At 36.7% G+C, this 20,699-nt stretch overlaps 1 protein-coding gene across 3 annotated transcripts in view; it reads right to left on the bottom strand.

Moving 5' to 3' along the window:
• PTPRK (protein tyrosine phosphatase receptor type K) overlaps nucleotides 1-20,699 on the bottom strand; it is a 382,880-nt gene that overhangs the window by 28,647 nt on the left and 333,534 nt on the right. The window contains exons 14-16 of one of the 3 annotated variants that reach the window (XM_058802159.1): nucleotides 7,319-7,457; nucleotides 4,024-4,053; nucleotides 252-412 (exon numbers count right to left, since the gene is read on the bottom strand). In XM_058802159.1, the coding sequence (XP_058658142.1) occupies nucleotides 252-412; nucleotides 4,024-4,053; nucleotides 7,319-7,457 (330 nt within the window). The remainder of the gene's footprint in view (nucleotides 1-251; nucleotides 413-4,023; nucleotides 4,054-7,318; nucleotides 7,458-20,699) is intronic. The other 2 variants (XM_058802160.1, XM_058802161.1) reach the window with 2 other exon arrangements.

Raw genomic sequence — 20,699 nt, 5'->3', positions numbered from 1 at the left:
TGAGGTATTCCAGAAGTATGATACTTTCCCTAAAACAAATATCATTGCATAGTGAAAGCACATGCAAATATTTAATAAAATAATTTGCCACATTCAAATAAGGACAACATACAAACATCCCTACTCAACCTTTTGCTTTACCATCATTCCTGGAAAACCTGGAGCATAAAAAATTTTCCTTAAAAGGCAGAATTGTTTTCTGTGTTTCTATATTCACCTACACTCTGGAGTATTTATAACTGTCTACTTACATCTGGGGCTGAAGTTATGTGAGTCCATAAATGTGATTGACAGGGGATCCTCTGCATGCAGAGTGCTCTGGTCGGCATAACTCCTGTCCATGGCATTCACCATGTGCGTCATCTCCTGACGGGTGGTTCCCATGGCATCCTTGCGCTTCTTTGCAAGTTTACTGCCCAGCCAAAAAAAAAAAAAAAAAGTAAACCACCTTAATATTTGATGAATGTTAGTGTCTACAGTAATCATTCTCCATAATTCTGAGTGACTGATAAGTTTGACTTATTTCCTTGTGTGCAATTTTTTCAGCGTGTGATAAAACTGTGCACCCTGCTATGAAACAGTCATGGTCTTGTGTTTTCTGTACACACACAAATGCTGTAATGGAAGTGCTTACTTCTGTAGTCTGGCAATATTTTTTTTTTCCCTGTGGAGTAATTATACTAATATACACAAATTAGAGAATATAATTACATTTTAACTGAAATGACAAATAAGAAGCATCTGTGCATGCAGTTTTATCAACCATCTCCATTTAAATATCTATTTTGATTCTGTAAATGGATAATACATTCCCCTTGCTTGCGTTGTTGGGAAAAAGAGTCATGTAACCTTCTAAATTACTTTGTTAGTCAAGAAACCTATGAAGTAATAAAAGAAGCATAATCATTCAATATATATTTATATTAAGTATTTATATTACATTTTATGTAAAAGGTTGTATTGCCCATTCAATATACAAGATACAAGAGGATAATACCACACTATGTCCTGGAACTTGGGTTCTTTGAAAAACAAAACCACCCTTATCGTTCTACCCTTTCATGAAGTTTGGGAACATCGCAATTTGACTTTAACAGTCTTACACTCTGACTGCATCACAGTTAAAGACCAACCTAATCTGTACAACTAAGCCCCTCAAATTAACAGCCAGTGTCCCTAAAGTGCACACTTCAGAAATATCGCACAATTCTTCCCTTTTGAGAAAGAAGTGGAAGGGATTTTCATTGTCTCCAGGAGTCAGATGGAAGCAGATAATATATTTGAATTATAACTTCAAGCATATATCTCAAGTAGCAGGAAGTATGCAGAGCAGCATGAGGTGGGCCTTGGTTCTGCAGAAACCTGTAACAGGCATCAAAGTGTTCTGAAATCTCTCTGGTTTCAGCTGAAGCCATGACTATAACACATTATATATCCAACCTGCTTAGATGGATAAATCTGACACCACATGGAAGAGACAAAATGATCACTGAATATACTGAGTTCTTGAAAATGTATGTTTGAAACACAGCTTATCTTCATAAGCTTTTTCTGCATAGAATACCATCAAATGCTCTGGTAATTGTTTAGACAGTGTTTGTCTTACATTTCTCTTCACTAAAATGATGGCCAACTCTAAATATTTCATGCATATTTTAAGAGCAGAAAAGGATAATATTAGATACTTATTGCATATTATAATATTAGATGTTAGGAAGAAATTCTTTACTGTCAAGGAGGTGGGACATTGGCAGCAGTTGCTCAGAGAGGCCGTGGACCTCCCCTCTCTGGACGAGATCAAGGCCAGGTGGGATGGGGCTCTGAGAAATCTGATCTGATAGAAGGTGTCCCTGCCCACAGCAGGGGGTCTGGAACTAGATGATCTTTAGGGTTCCTTCCAACAGAAACTACTCTGGGATTTTGTGAAGATTTTCCGTCCATGTACTTGTTGAATCCTGGGAGAGTTCACCAGAAAGGACCTACACTGTTCTGTAGGGCAAGAAGTACTTAATGCATAATTAGGAAAATGTTACAGGGCTGTCTCTTAAGTTAACAGTCTTGGTTCATGATGAGGTACCACAGTGTAAAATATGGATGGATAAAGCCCTCCTGTGAATAGTTGATTCTTCCACCAATCAGACTCATGTCCTTATTTTGTCAGATTCCCCCCCTCTTTTGCTCCATCTACAGATGGAATAGTTGGAAAACTACTACTCAGTAACATTCTCACTACAAAAAAATCTCAAAGGTGGTCTCTAAACTTATCTTTTTTTAAATCAAACTATTGTTTGATGGGGTTCTGTATCAGTTGTTACACGAAAAATAAAAAAAATCTGTTGAATGCTTTATTCTATACATTTACTCCACACATTCCTTCCAACTTAAGAGAAGCCAGTTCAAGTGATCCTCTGGTTGAACAAATGAAGACCATAAGAACTTCCAAGAGTGAAACTGCTTGAGCTTTATATCTGCTTCCCAATACTATCAAAGGCTTCACAAAACTAGCATTTCTAGTTCAAAGTAGTTTTTTAAGTTTCAAAGCATTTCAAACAGTCTCTATACACTGAAGATCACCTTTTTCTAACGTCACCTCAGAAACAGAACAAAAAGACTATTACATCTCATCTCTCAATGATATTAAGCTTTTCTTTGAAGCATCACTTTGTAACAGAACCTGCTAGCCACGCTAAATAAATCAACAGCTATTAAGGCTTTCACGTTATTACTTTATTACAGTAGCTACTTTCTAATTCTTATGCTCTGCTTCAATGCCTAAAAAGGCCTATTGTGTTGTAGCACCGCAACCCGAAGCTGCTGGAAAATGGGAGGACAGCTTTATTGTTCAAAGGCTCCGGGCTCCCTTGGGGTTTGACAACTTCTTTTTCCTTTCCTTTCCTTTTTTTTCCTTCCCTCACTCAGCTATAGGCACGTGCAATCTATGCTTCATGATAGTTAAGCGAATCATTAGGTTAAAGAACTTGAGGCTGACAGAAAGCATAAATGATTCTCATTATCTGCTAAAGGATTCATTTGGGTGCATCTGCTCAGGTGGGTGTTACAGTGGTTGGAGGGGAAAGGTGCTCCATCATTGGATGAAACTGTGTGGTTAATTATCTTGAGTAGAAGCAATTGCTATTTAACAAGGAAATTATAATTAGTCACAATAAATCAGAGAATGGCAGTTAGCTAAACCAGCCTTTTAAAAAAAAAATTTAAGTTTGTTTAAAGAAGTAAATGAATTCTGCTTAAAAATGTGGAAGAGCATCATTATCAGACACCACTAGTTCATCAAAGCAATCGAGTGCATCTTAGAACTCCTCTGAAGTCAAGCACTTTATGCGTTTATTTAAAATGAAGGATGTGTGTAACTGCTTGCTCAATCACAGACAAATTTGTCAAGAGTCCTCACAAAAATTCATTTGGTCAGCAAGTATCAAAAAAGTCAGTTTTGCTTCAATGAAGCAGAACTTTTATACAAACCAATGTCATAAAATAAGATCCAACTTAAGAATGTGTATGCAAAGCACCTCGAACTCAGAAGAGGCAGACCAGAAACTATTTATAAACATTTGGCATCTGCCTACAACCTGCATAGGAAAATGGTACACAAGACCACTCCTGAATTGATACTCTGAAAACACACAGGTGGTGATTTACTGGCACAATTCACTAACTAGGAAATGGGAAAAGATCTTTTTTCCTTAGTGTGATGTGTTGCTGTGAATCATAATTCAACTTAAATTATGATTATAATAAATTAAAATGGTAGTTATGGAAAAAAAAACTGTAGCAAAAAGCTAAGTCTCAATATACAGTTAGAAATACAATATCCCTTTAAAAAAAAGAAACAACAAGGTAAGAATAACAGGAACAATGATACAAGCAATTTTTCAAGCCTGAGAACAAGGAAAGGTAACTATCAATAAAACTTTGGAAAAATTATAGAGACTGTTTTTCTTTTTTAAAAAGGGATACTGCATCTTTAAAACACATAAAATAGTAAGTCACCCGTATTCTACTTACAGATAGTAGGAGTAAGAATAGTAGCTCCTCCTGGCAAGCAAATCACAGACAGTGGAAAAAGAGAAGCAATGGTGAATGAAAAGCGTGACTCTGTCACATCCAATAAAGCAGAGAAATGTGCGTTTAAAAAAAAAGTTGAAAAAACTCATGTTTCTTTGGTTAGCATTTCAACTTGCTCATGCACAAACTAGCCTTACTTTGCCATGCAATTAAAAACAAAACAAAACCAAAATTAAAAAAACCCTAGCGTATAAAAATGATTTGTTTTTTAGAAAGATCACTTGAGAAAATTACATGCTGAGATTTCACTTATTGCCAAAAATTTTGAAAATTAAATGGATTGTGTAATTTCAACATGCAGTTCAGCATAATATAATGATTACCGCCTAGATGTCATGACAAATGAACAGCTGTGTACAAATCTTGTGCAGCAGATATGCTTTTTACTTTTCAGTCACAAAAAATAGGGTTACATTAATAAATACATTTAATCAGAAAACAATTTCTTGTCATTCACTTTAACGTATTTATCAGTACACAGTTGTATATGTATATGTTTGTATGCGTACTATGCGTAGCTATATGAGTACACACATTTTAAAGAAAACTGCACATTTCCAGCAGATATGTGTGTACTGGCATATCCACCACACATTTCCTGAATGCAAACATATGCTTTCTATTTGAAAATCTTACAATTGGAAATGCTGATGTAGTCATGCTAAGCATTAAAAACATGGAAGGTAAACAAATGGAAGGAAATGAAGGACATTTGGAAATAGTCCAACAATGATTTCAAAAATAAAAATGGCATTGCTTGTTAAAGATGCAGTATCCCTTTTCTTAGCTGGTTTGATTACTCCAGTAGAAGTCTTTAAAAGCTGTTAAGAGCTTCATTCAGGAAAACTTCAAACCAATTTGTACAAAATGATCAGGCGAAGCCTAAAACATCTCAAGCTCATAAACAAAACTGCTTAGTACTCCATTTTTCAATAAAATGTAATGCTGCATTTAATCAGTGATTTGAGATACTGGTGGCTGTGCATACGACTTAATAAACTAATAAAAATGCAGAAACCATTGTTTTATTGACTTTTCCATCTAATAAGCTGTGGTTAATTCGGGTACCAAAAGGGATACTACATAATGGATCACTGAATAGGTACACTACAGAGGATGATTCAGACGGATCGGTTTTTAGTCCCACCACAACTAAGTGAAGTGTGTTTTGGTATGTGTGAAGGTGTCAGAGTTATTTCAGCTGTTTCTGCCTTCATTATATGAATTGCCTGATTCACTAGATGGACTGATTTAACTCAGGAACAGAGTTTTTCTATGTTTTTTTAAGAGACCTTGACTAAAGCTGGTATAAAAACAGTGCCCATTTTCACTAAAGGCAGAGGTGGAGGAGAATGGCACACCTACAACATATGCAACAGACAACCAATTAAACTATCATGATGGAAAATTGCCAAACATTAAAGATTCATTAAGCAGGTTAATTTCTCACTTATTTAGAATACAAAATAGTACAGGAGTTTAGAAATATTATGTGCTATAGGATGATGATAATTTCTAAAAGGATACTGCCTTCACAGGTTCTGAGGAGGGAAATAGGGGAAAAGGGAAAATTAAAAATATCACTTCACAGATATAATTAACCCACTTTGGCCAAACAATTCAATAGCGAAAATTTGAGCCTAATAGGACTCAGAATGAAAGAGGCAAAAACTATAGGAAAAATGTACACATGGATTTGTTTGTTTGTTATTTGCAAAACTAGTCAATCACATCTGGAAGTGACTGACACTCTGTAGTGTTAGACAGTCCCTCTCTCACACACAAACACACGTGAACACACAGAGAATTTTCTATTAAACGTAAGGGGACCACTGTAACACTCACTAAGATGATGTTTCCCAGCACATACCATGCTACAAAGCTCCAATATAGAGATTTCCTCCTAAAAGCTGAAAAACAACTTCACTTTTGTTTTTCAACAGTCGTGTAATAAAGACAACTGGCTGACTGTTTGTCTTTTTTGTACATGATGAGTTGGACCTTTTGCATATGTGTAAATTCTCAGCCACAGAGGTAAACAACGGAGAAAAGTAAAAGCACTTTTGGGAAAAATCACATATGTAGCTAACTAACACAGAACACTATAAGCATACCTAATGTTTCTAATGCAGACGTTTCTTCTCCAAGTTATATATCTCCAGGGATAATTGTAAAAAGGCAATAAATTAAAAAAATCTAATGCAAACCAGCAATGATAACATATAGAATGATCTTAATTGATAAAAATAATAGCAAGCTGCATTTCAGAGGATTATATGCAACAATCACAAAAAATACTTTTTATTATAACTTCTGCAAAAGGCAAGGGAACGCAACGCACACACCATGGGAAGGCAAAGGGCTCATTCTCTCCAAGAGAAATCAGCTTGTGCCACGTGAAGGGGAACCACCAGGGAGGGGTGCATGGAGAGAGAGGAATTAGTTTCTATACTATAACTACGGAATTATAGAGACATAGTATGGACTTCTATGCCAGGTTAAAAGAGTTGCAACTACTGGGAAGGCTAGGCTTTGGAACACTGACCAAGCAATAGGATAGCACAAGTTGCTACAGGTAGGAGGACTGGGATGCAGGAATAGCATTGAACAATGCCAGAAGATGGCGATATTGCTTACTGTCTAAGAAAGCACTGAAAAAAATTCAAATTCACTCAAATTAATACACTTTTAACAATTTCATGCACTAAGGACTCACTAGATAATTTTACAGTGATGCACTATGACTTTTAAGAAAAAACTCCGGGTTTACAAGAGCATAAATAGAGGTATAAAATTACATTATTTTGCAAGTTGGGTAATAACATACAAATAACTAATTAGAGCCACATAGGGAAAATAATATTCATTAAGTGGTTAAAACATGAAAAGTGCAATAAGCTATTATTTTTCCTTTGCTTTAAAAAATAAAAAAGACACCATGAATTTCAATTCCACCCACTTTAACAATCTGTACATTCTTTTATCTCCAACTTAAAAATCCTTAGAAATAAATACGAGAAAATGTATAGTTATCGGAATCTTAAATATAAAGATAAGAATCACAGCAAAACCAAAAGAAAACACAAGAAACTAATCCAAAAATTGACCAAAAGGACCAACCAGTTCCAAAACTCTTTTTTTTCCCTAAAGACCTGTAAAAAACAAAAACATCCCCCCTCCTTGTTTGATAGGAAGAGGAAAAAAAAAGATCAATCAGCACAGATAGTTTTCTTACCTTTTTTTCACGATCAATATGACAACAAGGAGAAGTAGGATGAATACCAGAATTCCAGCACTTATTCCTGCTATTTTCACCACTCGATCTGTTTGTTTAGCAGGATCTGGAATCACCTCAGGTTCTTCTGTTGCTGCTGCTAAATTAATCAAAAAAGGAAGTTATTTAAATGTGTAAGCACTAGAGACAAGGAAATAATTTTTGGTGATAATTTTCAAATATGTGTGTGTCTTAATAAAGTAGTAAAAATATAGATACCGGCATCATGTGTTTAAACATCTACACATATACATGTAGACAGACCATAAATTAAACAGAACAATAGAATAAGCATGGTCAGACAGGACCCAAAAGGATCATGAAGTCCAACTCTCGGCCCTGCACAGAACCATCCCCAAAAGTCACACCATGTGCCTGAGGGTTTTGTAGTAACACTTGTGCTCCGTCAGGCTCGGTCCTGTGACCTCTTCCCTGGGGAGCCCATTCCAGTGCCAAACCATGCTCTGGGAGAAGAACCTCTTACTAATACCCAACCTAACTCTCCCCAGACACAGTTTCAGGCCATTCCCTCAGATCCTGTCACTGGACACCAGACAGAAGAGATCAGTGCCTGCCCCTCTGCTTCACCTCACAAGGAAATTGTAACTGTAATGGGGTCTCCCCTCAGTCTCCCCTTCTCCAGGCTGAACAGACCAAGTGACCTCAGCTGCTCCTCATGCAGCTTCCCCTCAAGGCCACACTGTCTTTGTTGCCCTCCTTGCAACAGCAAGTATATGTGTATGTATACAACTGAATAAATACTTGTGTGTGTGTGTGTATACACACACACCTTTGCATAGGCAGAAGTGTTTATGTACCTGGATTTCCAAATAAGTTACTGTATTAAAAAGCAGAAGATAAAGCAGAGACTATCAACTTACCACCATTATTTCATTTAATGTTATTTTTTTCAGATATTAAATGTGGAGTATTTAACACTGAATAGTAAGAAAACATTTATGCACAAATAATGAAACACTTGTTTCCAAGCCACAATGTGAACTGTAGTACTTCTGTCCTCCACGCAGTTTCAGTCCACCTTTGTACGTTAATTCACCTTACAGCATCTGGTCTGAGATCTGCATTCTACTGGGAATTTTGATTCTCTAAATTAGGTCATCCACAAAGCCAAGCTTAAAGTAGTTTTATTTCTGTTTATAGGCCCTGAAAGATACCCCACAAACCACTGCTCTACAGAGTGATGAAGCCAGTCCATGACACAGCTGAGTGGGCTGAGGCTACAGGTTATAGCAGAGAGAAAAACAGAATATACATGTAAGTGCACAACCATTCAGTCTGCACCTCTTTGCATAACAGCCTGCTGTAAAAAGGATCAGGAACAGAGCTTTTCCAGCCTGGTAAAAATATATTAAAAAAAAAAAAAAGGTTTTAGCAAGGGGTAAAATCGCTTGAGATGCTTACTTGTAGAATAGAAAAGGCTTTTCAGCTCTCTAGTTCCTGCTTTCTAAGGCTGTGGCCTTTCCTCTACTCACCGGCAATAATGGGTACAACATGTGCTTGCTCTCCCTCTGGCCCTTCTTCTCTCACACTCCACCCAGCATCCACCCAATGCCGCTTGACTTCTCCCCTCACAGCATCTTCATGCGTTACAAGCTGTTGGTATCATCATACTAATGTCACTACACAGAAGGTGTCTCTTAGTCTGAAAGAAGGATGCCTCTCAACAGGTCACCAAAAGCAGCAGAACAAAAACCAAGGTGAAGTCATATGAGAGAAAGGCTACTGCTCTCCTGAAAATCAACTCCATTCAAAAAGCCAGTATAGTCATTATCAGGGATAATTGGTAACTAATACTTTTTGGGTTTAACCATGTTACGCAGATAATTTCTATTTGTATTCCATGTGCAGACACCCAAAGTACCTTTTAGGGGAGGGATAATGCTCTTATTTAAAATACTCTTTATTACTTATTACTATAACCTTCATCTCTGCAGTATCTGAACCTGTACTAACAACTTACCCTCAGAAAAACCTTCTCAGTTAGGAACGTGCTCTCTTCCAGACACTACACGAGAGCTAGACAGACAGTGAGAGGTCTGGCAGTGCTTTAATCATAAAACTTAATCATCATCATAAGAATTCATCATTATAATCATCTCTCTCACCTACTGCTTGAACTCTATCTGCTGAGAAATACTAAATGTTTCCTTCTGTATGTAAATACATGCCTGCATGCACACTTGCATACATAACCTGTGAGGAATGAATACTATATTTTTTGTTTGCATTATATGTGTTGTTGAGGTGTCAAGGGATAAAAGTAGGGATCAGGCAGGAGATGTGTGCATGTACAACACACACTAGCTAGAACTAATGTCGGATGCACATATGATGTTGTCTAACAGAGGAAATGAGGGGCATGACTTTTGAGGCAGAACTGGAAGATTAAGGTATTCAACATTCTCAATGCTTTAAATGAATCAACTCCCAGTCCAGGGTTAGCTGGGCTGGATGTGACAAATGTGAATGAACATTTGATAAGCAGTAGAGACAAAAGACCAATCAGTAGAGTCAAAGGACAAATCTAAGATAAATATAAATGGCTTTATATGCCAATGGGAAAAAAAAAGTCATGTTTGCTATATGGAGTACTGAGAAACAGCAAGGACATGGGAAGGGTAAAGAGGGAGTGTGCAGGAATTGGATATTTGCTGTGTCTGGAATTGTACAATGTGAGTGCAGCTGGCCAGCTCTGACCTAGCAAAGGTAAGAACTACTCATTCTGCAAAATAACTAAGGCTGGAGCAAGAGATTTAGTTGTGTGGATGGAAATTTAAGGCCAAGTCTCTGAGAGATTTCAAAATACGAATGTCAGGGATTGACCTGAAGATGCACTTCAAAACTTGAAGGCTCAAAAATACATCCAGCAGTAAAGGCCTTGAGCTTAGATCAGGACAGTGGCATTTTCAAAGGAGTATTAGTGATGAGAGGGTGAAGGGGAAAGAATTACCTGTTTCACACTTCCCTGGAGAAAGACAGGACCCTTAGTACTTGAAAGAGCAAGTTGCAATATATGTGCTTTTCAGAGTCATGTTTAAAACTACTGCATGGCCACACACACAGCTGCTTCATTCAGAAAAGTTACTTTACGAAAAGAACTATCCACATCTCAGAAAATCTGAAGGGAAGGTTACTGAGGGTGTTTATATATTTGGCTAACTTAGGAACAGGTGTTTTACTATATACGCTCTAGGAAATAGTTGGTTTGGATCATCAGTAACTTCAAAATGAAGCTCTCTGTCAAGTTTTTCGAGCAACAGTGAAAAGCCAGAAGGATATCTACTGCTTGATCATTTGTTCTTGTTTCCTTATATTAAGGATTTTAAAGCAAGGGACAGTAACTCATTCCATGAACTTTAAGGCTACTTATGAGATGAAGCTGGTGCCCACTAGAAATGCACCTCAGAGTCCTAAATTAGTTGAGGAAAATGTCATTGAATAGTCATACACTAAGAGTATAATCAATGGATGAGCCTACTATACCCAAAATGCTAAAATCTACTGGCAAAATGATACCTGTCTTGCCAATATAAACAGAAAAAATTGCTTTGAACTTAAAAGAAGTCAGGATTATTACATGTATATTTCCAGCAACAGATAATATATGCATCCTTTAGACTAAATTCTACATTTGGGGACTATATGAAAATAATCATAGGTATAAATCACACTGTAATCTGTATGTATTGCATGCAATAATTATTTTGAGGCAGCCATTGAATGTAGCACAGAATAATTTAATGAAACTTATGAATTTGAAAGCATTTCCTATTACTTGTGTTTTAACTTTGATAGCTCAAAGTGTGTTGCAATAACCATGTGTGATCTTACCCATATATAACCAGAGAGAAAAATAGAGAAATCTTGTGTCTACATGTTAAACCTATGCACGTAAGTGAATATCTCCTGGCTGCTGATTGCACAAGGACTATAGCAGCAAGCAAACTTCTGCTTATTCTGAGAACTCGCTTTCTCTACCCTCCACAAGACAATCAGTACTTAGCTCTCTGAAGGGGCTCTTCTGGAGGCTGAGCTGCTGATTTTTCCAAACAAAACAACTCAAGTAACCAAGGATTCACAAAGAACAAATCTTGCCTAACCAATTGAGCAACTTTCTATAATGGAGTGAGACTACATCAGTGGGCAAGGGAAGAGTTACAGATGTCATCTATCTGGACTTTTGTAAGCCTTTGACATGGTCCATGACAACATCTTAACACAAAATCTCTAAGTTGGAGAGATACAATTATTTTGATGACTGGAATTAACTACTGTATATTTCTAAAAAGGGCAAAAATGCTCTAAAATTACTTAAGATACAAAACCACCTGCTTTATTAATTTTTAATGCTCATTTTTAGTAATGTAGTCGTGCAATGCTCTCTTATATCTTGAACATCAGACTCTATAAAAAGGTAATTTATTGATCTGAGAAAGAACCTTGCATGATAACAGAATCATGATCATACAAAATGGACTGTCTATTGACTAATAATTCCTTTGGCCAACCTTACTCTAATAGATCATGAATTAAGTGTTAATTTTTACTCTGTCTTTGCCTTGCATATCAATATATGCATTTTTGATCCTGTGAATCTGAGAAGAGATAACCCAACAGTTTTCAATCCATGCAAACTCATCTTCCATAAAATTTTCAAGAACAGTTTCTGACCTGAAACAGAGCATTAACTACATTTTCCACCTGCACAAAAATAGCTGCCTGTACTGAAGATTTATGAACTAGACTGGGAGGTGAACACTGGATTTTAGCAATTTATCTACTTGCCTTTCTTCTGAACTAATGAACAGCAACAACAATCATATCCCACAGTCTCATTCGAAAAGTTTATAAAATAACTGTACCCAGTGATTCTGACTCTGCAGAATAGCCAGTAACAGTCACCATATAAGTTGTTCTCCTTGTTTTCATAGATACTAGGAGAGTATTCAATCAGTCAACTCCCATGATTAATAGCATGAAGTTCAACTGTGAACAGCACTAAATTAGACTAGTATAGCTAACCCTCTCAGGGACAGTAAAATTCTAAACAGGTGAGGTAGAGTCCATCTTCTCACAATTTCCTGATGTACTTAATTACTCTAAAATTTTTAAGCACGTTTTTATCAAAAACACAAAAAATCCAATATCTACATCTAAAATTGAGCATATGCATATTATTTACACTTAATTTTTGAAATATACTGCGGCATAAGGAATCCAGTCATGGTACGTATTTCTTTCCTGTCTTTTCCTTCCTTCTGTGGTTCAAAATTTACACAGAGCCTTGCAAAATTGTCAGGGAATTTATGACACTCAGCACAAAATCTATTCGTCTATACCTTCCCAAGAAGATGGTGTAGGAATTCAGATAATGTTATTCTACTTGCTCATCCAAACACAATTATTCAAGCAGAAAATTCTGGTAGGATTTTGCAGGTCTGTTTGCATGTTACCACTAAGAGAACAGCCAGCCTTCTAAATGACAGCTTTTAAATCAGAAATTTTGAACAGCATTTTTATACTTAACCTTCTCACCATACAATTTGACTCTCTCAACATTCACAGCATTTTATTCTGGGTTTCCTTTGTGTGAGCGAGGGAAGAAACTCAATTTTATGCATGATTAAAGCTGCTATTTTATTACACTGCATTTTCTTTGAATGTTAATTTCTGTTTATGGCAGATCTTTAAATTCTCACAAACTGGTGTTATTGCTGCATAGCTTAATATTCAAAATAGCTGTGCTCAAGATAATCTGTTCTGCACTTTCATTATGTGACATTCAAAAACTTTTAATTAAATCCAGGAATGACATCTGAATGAGTTCAACAAGGTAACATCATGATAACATCAAATGAAACTGAAGGTATCTCTGGAGATGTCAGTCTACCACCTGAGAAAAGGGCTTGTTGAAAAACCAGGTGTGATTCTCTGACATATTTTTTTTTAAATTGCCCTGTGTTTTAATCATCTGCCCAGAAAGACTGTTCCACCTGTATAATTTTTTTTTTACTATTTTGTTACAGTGATAATCATCATGCAATTAAAGAAATTGTTATAAGTCTGAAATTTAATTAATAGATTAATAGATTCAAGTTCAGTGAGAGAAGATCCATAACCACTTTTGGCTTTATCAAGTTTTAAAAAAAGCCTGAGCTGATTCTATTTGCTGAAAAAATTTTAGTGTATATTTGCAGGGATTGGGGGACAGGATGTGCAACTTGTTCTAGCAGACTATGCACATCATTCATGAGGTCTTACAGATATCCTCACATGGGTCACTTTGGTCCAGCACTACTAATTTTTCATTCTCAAGCTGAAAGATGAAGATACATTTAGTGGGAAAGGAATCACCACAATTTTCCCTTCCCTACAGCTCCTACAGATTTTCTCTCTTGGACTACAGCTTCTGGGAGACAAAAGACATGCCAGAAGTGTACTGGGGTTTGGATCAATCTAAGCTGTTGCTTCCAGGATTCTAAATTACAGATTTTTTTAGGGTGGCATTTTTAGAAAGAAAAATTGTACGCGACTGTGAACAGAAACTGTGATTCCCTGAGCTGTGCTCTGAAGTGTCAGGTTCATCCCTGTCACCATAGAAACCAGGTTCATGACTGTCCCAAGGAAGAGAGTTTTAACAGGCTCTGCCAGTGAAAAGGGGGATCCCAGGCACCACCAGCCTCTTCTCTGAACTTGTCCTGAAAGGAGACAGTAATGAGGTGATGTTTAGATAAAATCTGCTGTCTTACATTTGTGTTGCAACATTCTGTGCCAAATTTATCCTCACGAGTGTCCCTTGCTGGGGAAAAGGGAGAGGTGTCACCACCTCCAGATGCTGCCAGCTGAGCCTAACAGAAGGAGCCCTCAAGGTTCCAAAGCTTTGTCATATTATAAGTTAAGCCTTCAAATGGACAAAATTATATATGACTATGTTCTCCACATAAAAGTTCATTGCTGCAGAAATGGACACAAACACTGTTCATGGGGCCCTTCTGACAGCTAAAAAACCCCAAAAACCAGCTTCAGGCTAACTTCTCTTTAGTCAGATTTGGGATGGTGTAAGGAGCTGTAGAAGTTAGGCACTGGGAGACTCACAGTTGGCTGCACATACAAATATGGTGTCAAGTAAACAGGTTACACATCCTGCTTTCAGATAATGCAGAAAAATAGCCTGAGCTTATGCTACTGGATACCTTTAAAATTATGAACACGTAGCTTATAAATATTTATATACATTTCAATTAATTAAACAGTCTAGCGCAGCATATCTTGTCCTACAATTAATGATAATGCTACCTGAAATTCCTGTATAATATCTACTTTTATGTATAAAAGACCAGTTCCTGCCTAGTGCTGATATGCCTTCTCAAATGTTGATAAATGTTGCTTTGATAAGTCATATACAATAAATAAAAAAAACAAACCCAAACACATCTTTACAACTCTCCAGGACTTTCAGATCACTTAATTGATAGTACTACTTTGGTAGGAAACTGTGTGGATATCAGAATCATGTGAACCATGCCTCTGCTGCTATAATGGTCTGAAATGAAAATTAATGAGGGCTCTGAAATCAGTAATGCCCATGAATTTATGACCAATTAGCAAAGAGTTTACCTTAATACATTCAGAAGTATCAAGTGAAAAAAGTGCTGAATCTGTTTGCCTCAGTAGCTAAGAAACATTGGACATGAGCAAATGAGGAGAGCTGGAGCAGGAACAATGCTGAGGAGACAATGTTCCTGCAACACCCTGCCCAGCTGTCCATGGGTCACATTAAAAAAGAAAATTAATGCCATCTTTCTACTACATTTGCCACTAAGACATAGTTTTGGAGCCTGTACTTTGCAGGCACTTTACTATCTTTAAAACTATGGCAAGGATAGGATTTGGTTATGGGGAATTAGGATGTTCAGTAAATGTCATAATCCACAGGTTTTTCAGCTTTTGAATTACAGGCTGCTGTCCTCTGCCCGAAAACAGCTGTTTGTGCAGAGACAAACCAAGTTAGCTCTAAGGGGTCTGGCTCAGTGATGCAACTCTGCCCTCAGGACATAAAAAGCTCTGGGCCAATACAGATGGCAACACTGACAAGGCATTTTACACAGAGGTGTAAACTGAAGTTACACTGTCAGCTTGTAGTTCAGTTGGGACAGGACACAAGATAAACTTGTGGGTGAAGGCTTCTGAAATGGCACCTTTCAAAGCAAAGGGCAAACATGGCCAGAGGAGCATGGCCTGTCTCCATCCCACAACATCCCTGCCCAAGAGAGTGGAGATTCCTCCTGGTCACAGCCTGTGATGAAGTGCAGGTGGCTGAGTTGCCTTTGGAACTTTCAACTCCAAAAAAATCAGAACAACTTATGTTGTTGAGTTTTACCTGTGGATAAATTCGAGTCTCTTTATTAGTCTTCTTGACACTAGAAAATCCATGGCACAACCTTTTTTCTCCCCTCCCATTCTGGACTGCCTTAGCTTCAAAACAAATAACAAATATTTGAAAGGAATCAGGATACCATATTTCAGGGATCTGGCAATGTGTTTTTTTCAGTCTTTGAAGTTCTCTTTCAGGTCATTGTTACAAAATTGTCAACAACAGTGCAAAGGCTGGAAATTTACCTGAAAAAATCCTAATCCATGTGTTAACCCTAATAAGGTTTTAGAATCCTATAGATCTTCTAAAAGATAAACTACTGGATATATTAAATGCTTGTTATAAAAGATCTGATCTCATAGTGTAACAGCTGCATGTTTGAAATATTGTAAAAATTCAGAGAAATATCTAGTTAATCTAGTTAATTGTTTGTGTCTTGCCAAAAAAATTTCAAAATAAGGTTTTCTTGAGCAGCTTGATGTGTTTCTTCAAGTAGCCAATATAGAAGTAGAGATCTAAAACTTCAAACAAAATTTTTTCATGGCATGTGTACTAACAGACCTTGAAAAGGGTATGTAAAAAAACAGATGTAGAAATACATAACACACATACTGTAAAGTATTGGACTGAAACAATGGAATATAAATAACTATTACTCTCTGATTTCTGGAAAGAGATATTGGCTAAGAATGATACTCTGATCCACCTCATCAATAAGCCATTTAAAACTTACTTGTTGGATGGACTGCTACCATTTCTTAAGGTCACTGTGATTATTTACCTTATAAGCACAATGGACCTGTTGTTAGACCTGTTACAGCATTTTTTCCTGGGAACACATAAAAGCAGTTAGGATCTTGCTAATGAGATCTTTTTTAAGTTAGCGTTTGGCTACATTACAAATCAATCAACTTTCAAGCTTTACTCTAAACAAACTGCCTTCAAAAACATGTGTTTTTAAAGATAAAATCTCTCTTGCTGTTATAAGATTTCAACTGTGCAAGACACTGCACTGAAAAGTTACCTGGTGTTGACAATGAGTCCTATATGGCTTATTAGCTCAGAATTAATTATTAAAAGAAAATTATTTAAAAAGCAATGTTTGGTAGCAAATATACAAAATGCCTCATCTTTCCACCAGATAGCATTCAAGAAGTTTAGCAGAGAAAGTACATTATCATGATCATTATTACTTATATGACATGGTTTATGTGGAAAAATATTACTCTCAAATGCCTGAAGTTACATTTTGCTATATTTATTGGAAATAGCATTCTATGAATATCTTCTGCTAATTTAGGCAACTATAAAATTGCAAGTGAGAATTTACTGGTAGTGTAGGAGTTGCAGAGTTAATCCAGAGCTGTGTAATTACACTGAAGGAAGTAAGGACAGCTTAACTCTTCTCCACCAGAAAAGTGCAAGCTCTCACCCTGAACGATAGCTCAAAATACAGAAAATGAGATGAAAAATTTTCTTATATCAAATGCAGTGCTAATAGCATTGTAGATGGAATCAAAAGATGGAGGAAATGAAGAACAGAAATAGTCTTTCCTTTATTCTTTCCAAAAATCCAAGTCCATACAAATTAAAGCTTCTATAGTACTAAATCTAGCCTTTGGTAGCAGCCATCAGTTGTTCTTTGCCATTCAGAATGGTGAAAGGTGAGAAAATAAACAGAAACCCTCCAAGAAAACAAGTGGTTAATTCTTCCTTTGGAGGTGGGTTCTAGTTTTCCCAAACATGCATAGATTAAATTTTATACATACTATATATATATATAGTTTATATATAATCTTTAATAGCACCCATCTGTTCTTAGTATCCCAGATTATTACTGTCATGATTGCCAGCCTTCAGTGTTTCTTTCCTGTAAAATTTGGTACTTTTTCAAATTGTCAAAAAATAGAGCAAATACATATATATATACACATACATATATATACATGAAAGGGCAAATATATATATATCCACATACATATATATATGTATGTGGATATATATATATGTGTATGTATATATACTCTGAAAGAAGAAAATATGCTTTTTTCACAAGAGTTATATTCTTCCATTTAGAGAAAATTTTCACAGCTTCTTCAGTTCTGTAATACCTTAATGGCATGGTGCAGTGTTTGTAGGAGTCCCCTGGGCTGGCTGGGAAGTGCACCTGCACCAGCAGTGCAACAGCCATGGCAGAGAAATTTTTCCTATTTTTCCCTTTTAAAACCTTCCCATCTGAAGAGCATCCACTCACAGAAAGTTACATGGGTCAAAACTCCTGAGGTTCTTTGGAACTTTTTAGCACTAATAGGTGTCTTAAGCAGCTGGATGGCTGGGAGCAAGAGGGAAAGGCAAATATCCTCTTCCAAACCAGCTGCACATCACAGCAGGCTGCAAGTACTGTCTCAGCCATTACCCTAATTATGCAGTTGCTCCCAAATCTGCTTATCCAAATACATCTGAAAGGTCTTATGTCAGCACTTTAAGCTCAGCCACCTGATTTTGGACTGAAACATCCAAAGCCGTGGTGCTTATCCGTGCTAGTCTACCAGCTGTGATGTGAGGGCAGCAGCCTTTAGCTGGCTAAAAGCTTTGTCATTTTCTGCTACACCAGCATTTCCAACCCAAACATGTTACCTAAGCCATAAACTCTGTGTAAGTCAAGAGTCTCTCCACAGGCTTGTTTACCATATCTGACATCTAGAAATGCAACCATAATGACTCTGCAGCAACATGCAGCTAATGCAATGACAACTGTATGAAAAACGCACCAATAATCACAGCTCTGGCTTGACTGCCATTGATTATTGAGTTCAGATCAGCACTTGTAAAGATATTAAAAGCCTTTCATACTGTGTCATTGCCTCTCTGTCTATATATTCCTACATTATTAATATGTCAAAGAAACTTTCAAGCACGAAGAAGAGATGGCAGTCCTGCAGACTGCAGGACAAAACAAGCCTGCAAGAAAAAAGACAGAGCGTGTTTGCCACTTTCTGAACCTTTGGGTCTACTTTTTCACATTTTTCCTTTTAATACTGAAGTTTTGTTGCCTTCAAATCTCAAACTCTAATTAATCTGCCTCATCTGAAAAAAATAGATTTTTTATTATTTCCATTACTCGAGCAAATATTCACACAAGACAGTGATGCGGAACCAAGTGTAATAGAGAACTTTCATGACTAAAGATAGATGAACTCTATATCTGTTGTTATACTGGTTCATATAAAGTAAAGGAAAAGGAATTTTTTAACTTCACAAAGCACAGGCTATGGTAGAGTACAGTGAGGCTGTAGGAAAGGTAGCAATGGGCTGTGCAGTATGCAAAATTAAAAGGTAATTTTCAGTTTGAAAATTACTTTGGTGCTCCCTCAGCTGCTGATGCTTTGCACAGGTATAAAGTGTTGGGTTGTTTTTATCCAGAGGATAAAATTTTCTGCTCTGTATTGGATATGCCTTGGGCTGCTGCTTTCTCAGCTAGTTTCTACAGGAAAATACAATTGTATCAAAGGGAAAACCCTCAAACATATATTTGACAAAAGCTTCAAATTCACACACAAATCAAAATAAACAAAGCCAACTATAACATGCAAATATTGTATTATGATTTATGTAATGGATTGTCAGCAAAGAAGATTACTGTTCTGGTATTTATGCTTTAAATCTGGTTTTAGGGTTTTCAGTCAGTTGTGATCTGATTAAAATGTGACTGATTTGGAGGAGAAAATCACCTTAAACTGATGGAGTGCCAAGAACTCTTGCAGATGAGGTGACAGAAATATCTCTGCTGAGGCCCTGAGCTACGTCTAATAATGACCAAAACCAAATTTGCATCTTAAAATGAGAAAAAAGATTGCATTAAACAACTGACATTAAAACAATGTGCTCTAGTGTTGAGCACACAAGCTAAGACACACCTGTATATACCTCATTTACATTGTTCCTTTGACAAATGTGAATAACATTTTGAAACACACAGGCCACTGCACACTGTGAGTTCACATTTATAAGCAGGTATTCCTGGCCATTCAGGGCAAAAATGGCCTTTCTTCTTTATCAAGGAAGGGAAAAATGGCTTTATTCACTGACTAACTTGATATGACTTTAATTAATTGTTCCCTTCAGCTTCTTATTGCTTAAAACCCAAGCAGTGTTATCTATCAGCTTTCTTAGAGACAGATGGACAAAATTGTCAAACTTGGGTTGATGGATTCACCCTCATATTCAAACAGCACCAACACAGGAGATGACTTTCAGATTGCTTGAACAGCTCTCATAAATCAAATGAATTGTCATAGTTTAACCAGTATGTGAAAAGAAACATACACCTGGGAAATTAATACTAGCCAATGAATGGAATGGCAATATCTGGTAAGACCTTCTCTTGCCTGATTCTGATGTAATGATAAGTCTAGTAAGTACTTCCTGAAAACATAATGCAATCTGACATGATCACGCCTGTTATCTACCAAATATTCAAAAAGTAAAATTAAATACAAAACCATTTGCATATTTCAAGCATTTAAGAAACAGGAAGTAGAGAACAATATAAAGTATTTCTGAAGCAACTATTAAACAACTTGGGGCTACATTAAACTTCATAATAAAACTATAAAAGCCTTTTTTATCACTACAACGCTTCAGCAGGACAAAATACTGGAAAAGAAAAGTAAGAAATTTAAATTAAATCAGTGATTTGTGATTGTAAAATGTTGGTTTAAATTGGAGTGGAATTGTATCCCTAGCTACATGAATCTGAGAGATATACGCCAATGAAAAGAGAAGCAAATCCAAATGTGGATCTCTGTGAGTGAAAGAGATGGCCTATTTATTTCCTTCTTTCCAAAGGCATGATCCAGACCTGTTACAGTTGTTACTTCACACTCTCTAGAAAGTCCATCCCTAGTGCTGGTTAGCAATGGGAGCTCCAGAGCAGCTACACATGCT

This window comes from Ammospiza caudacuta, chromosome 3 (assembly GCF_027887145.1).
Source record: "Ammospiza caudacuta isolate bAmmCau1 chromosome 3, bAmmCau1.pri, whole genome shotgun sequence".
Taxonomy (NCBI): domain Eukaryota; kingdom Metazoa; phylum Chordata; class Aves; order Passeriformes; family Passerellidae; genus Ammospiza; species Ammospiza caudacuta.
The sequence above is the reverse complement of the archived record's forward strand: the minus strand, read 5'-3'. Positions and strand labels throughout refer to the sequence as shown.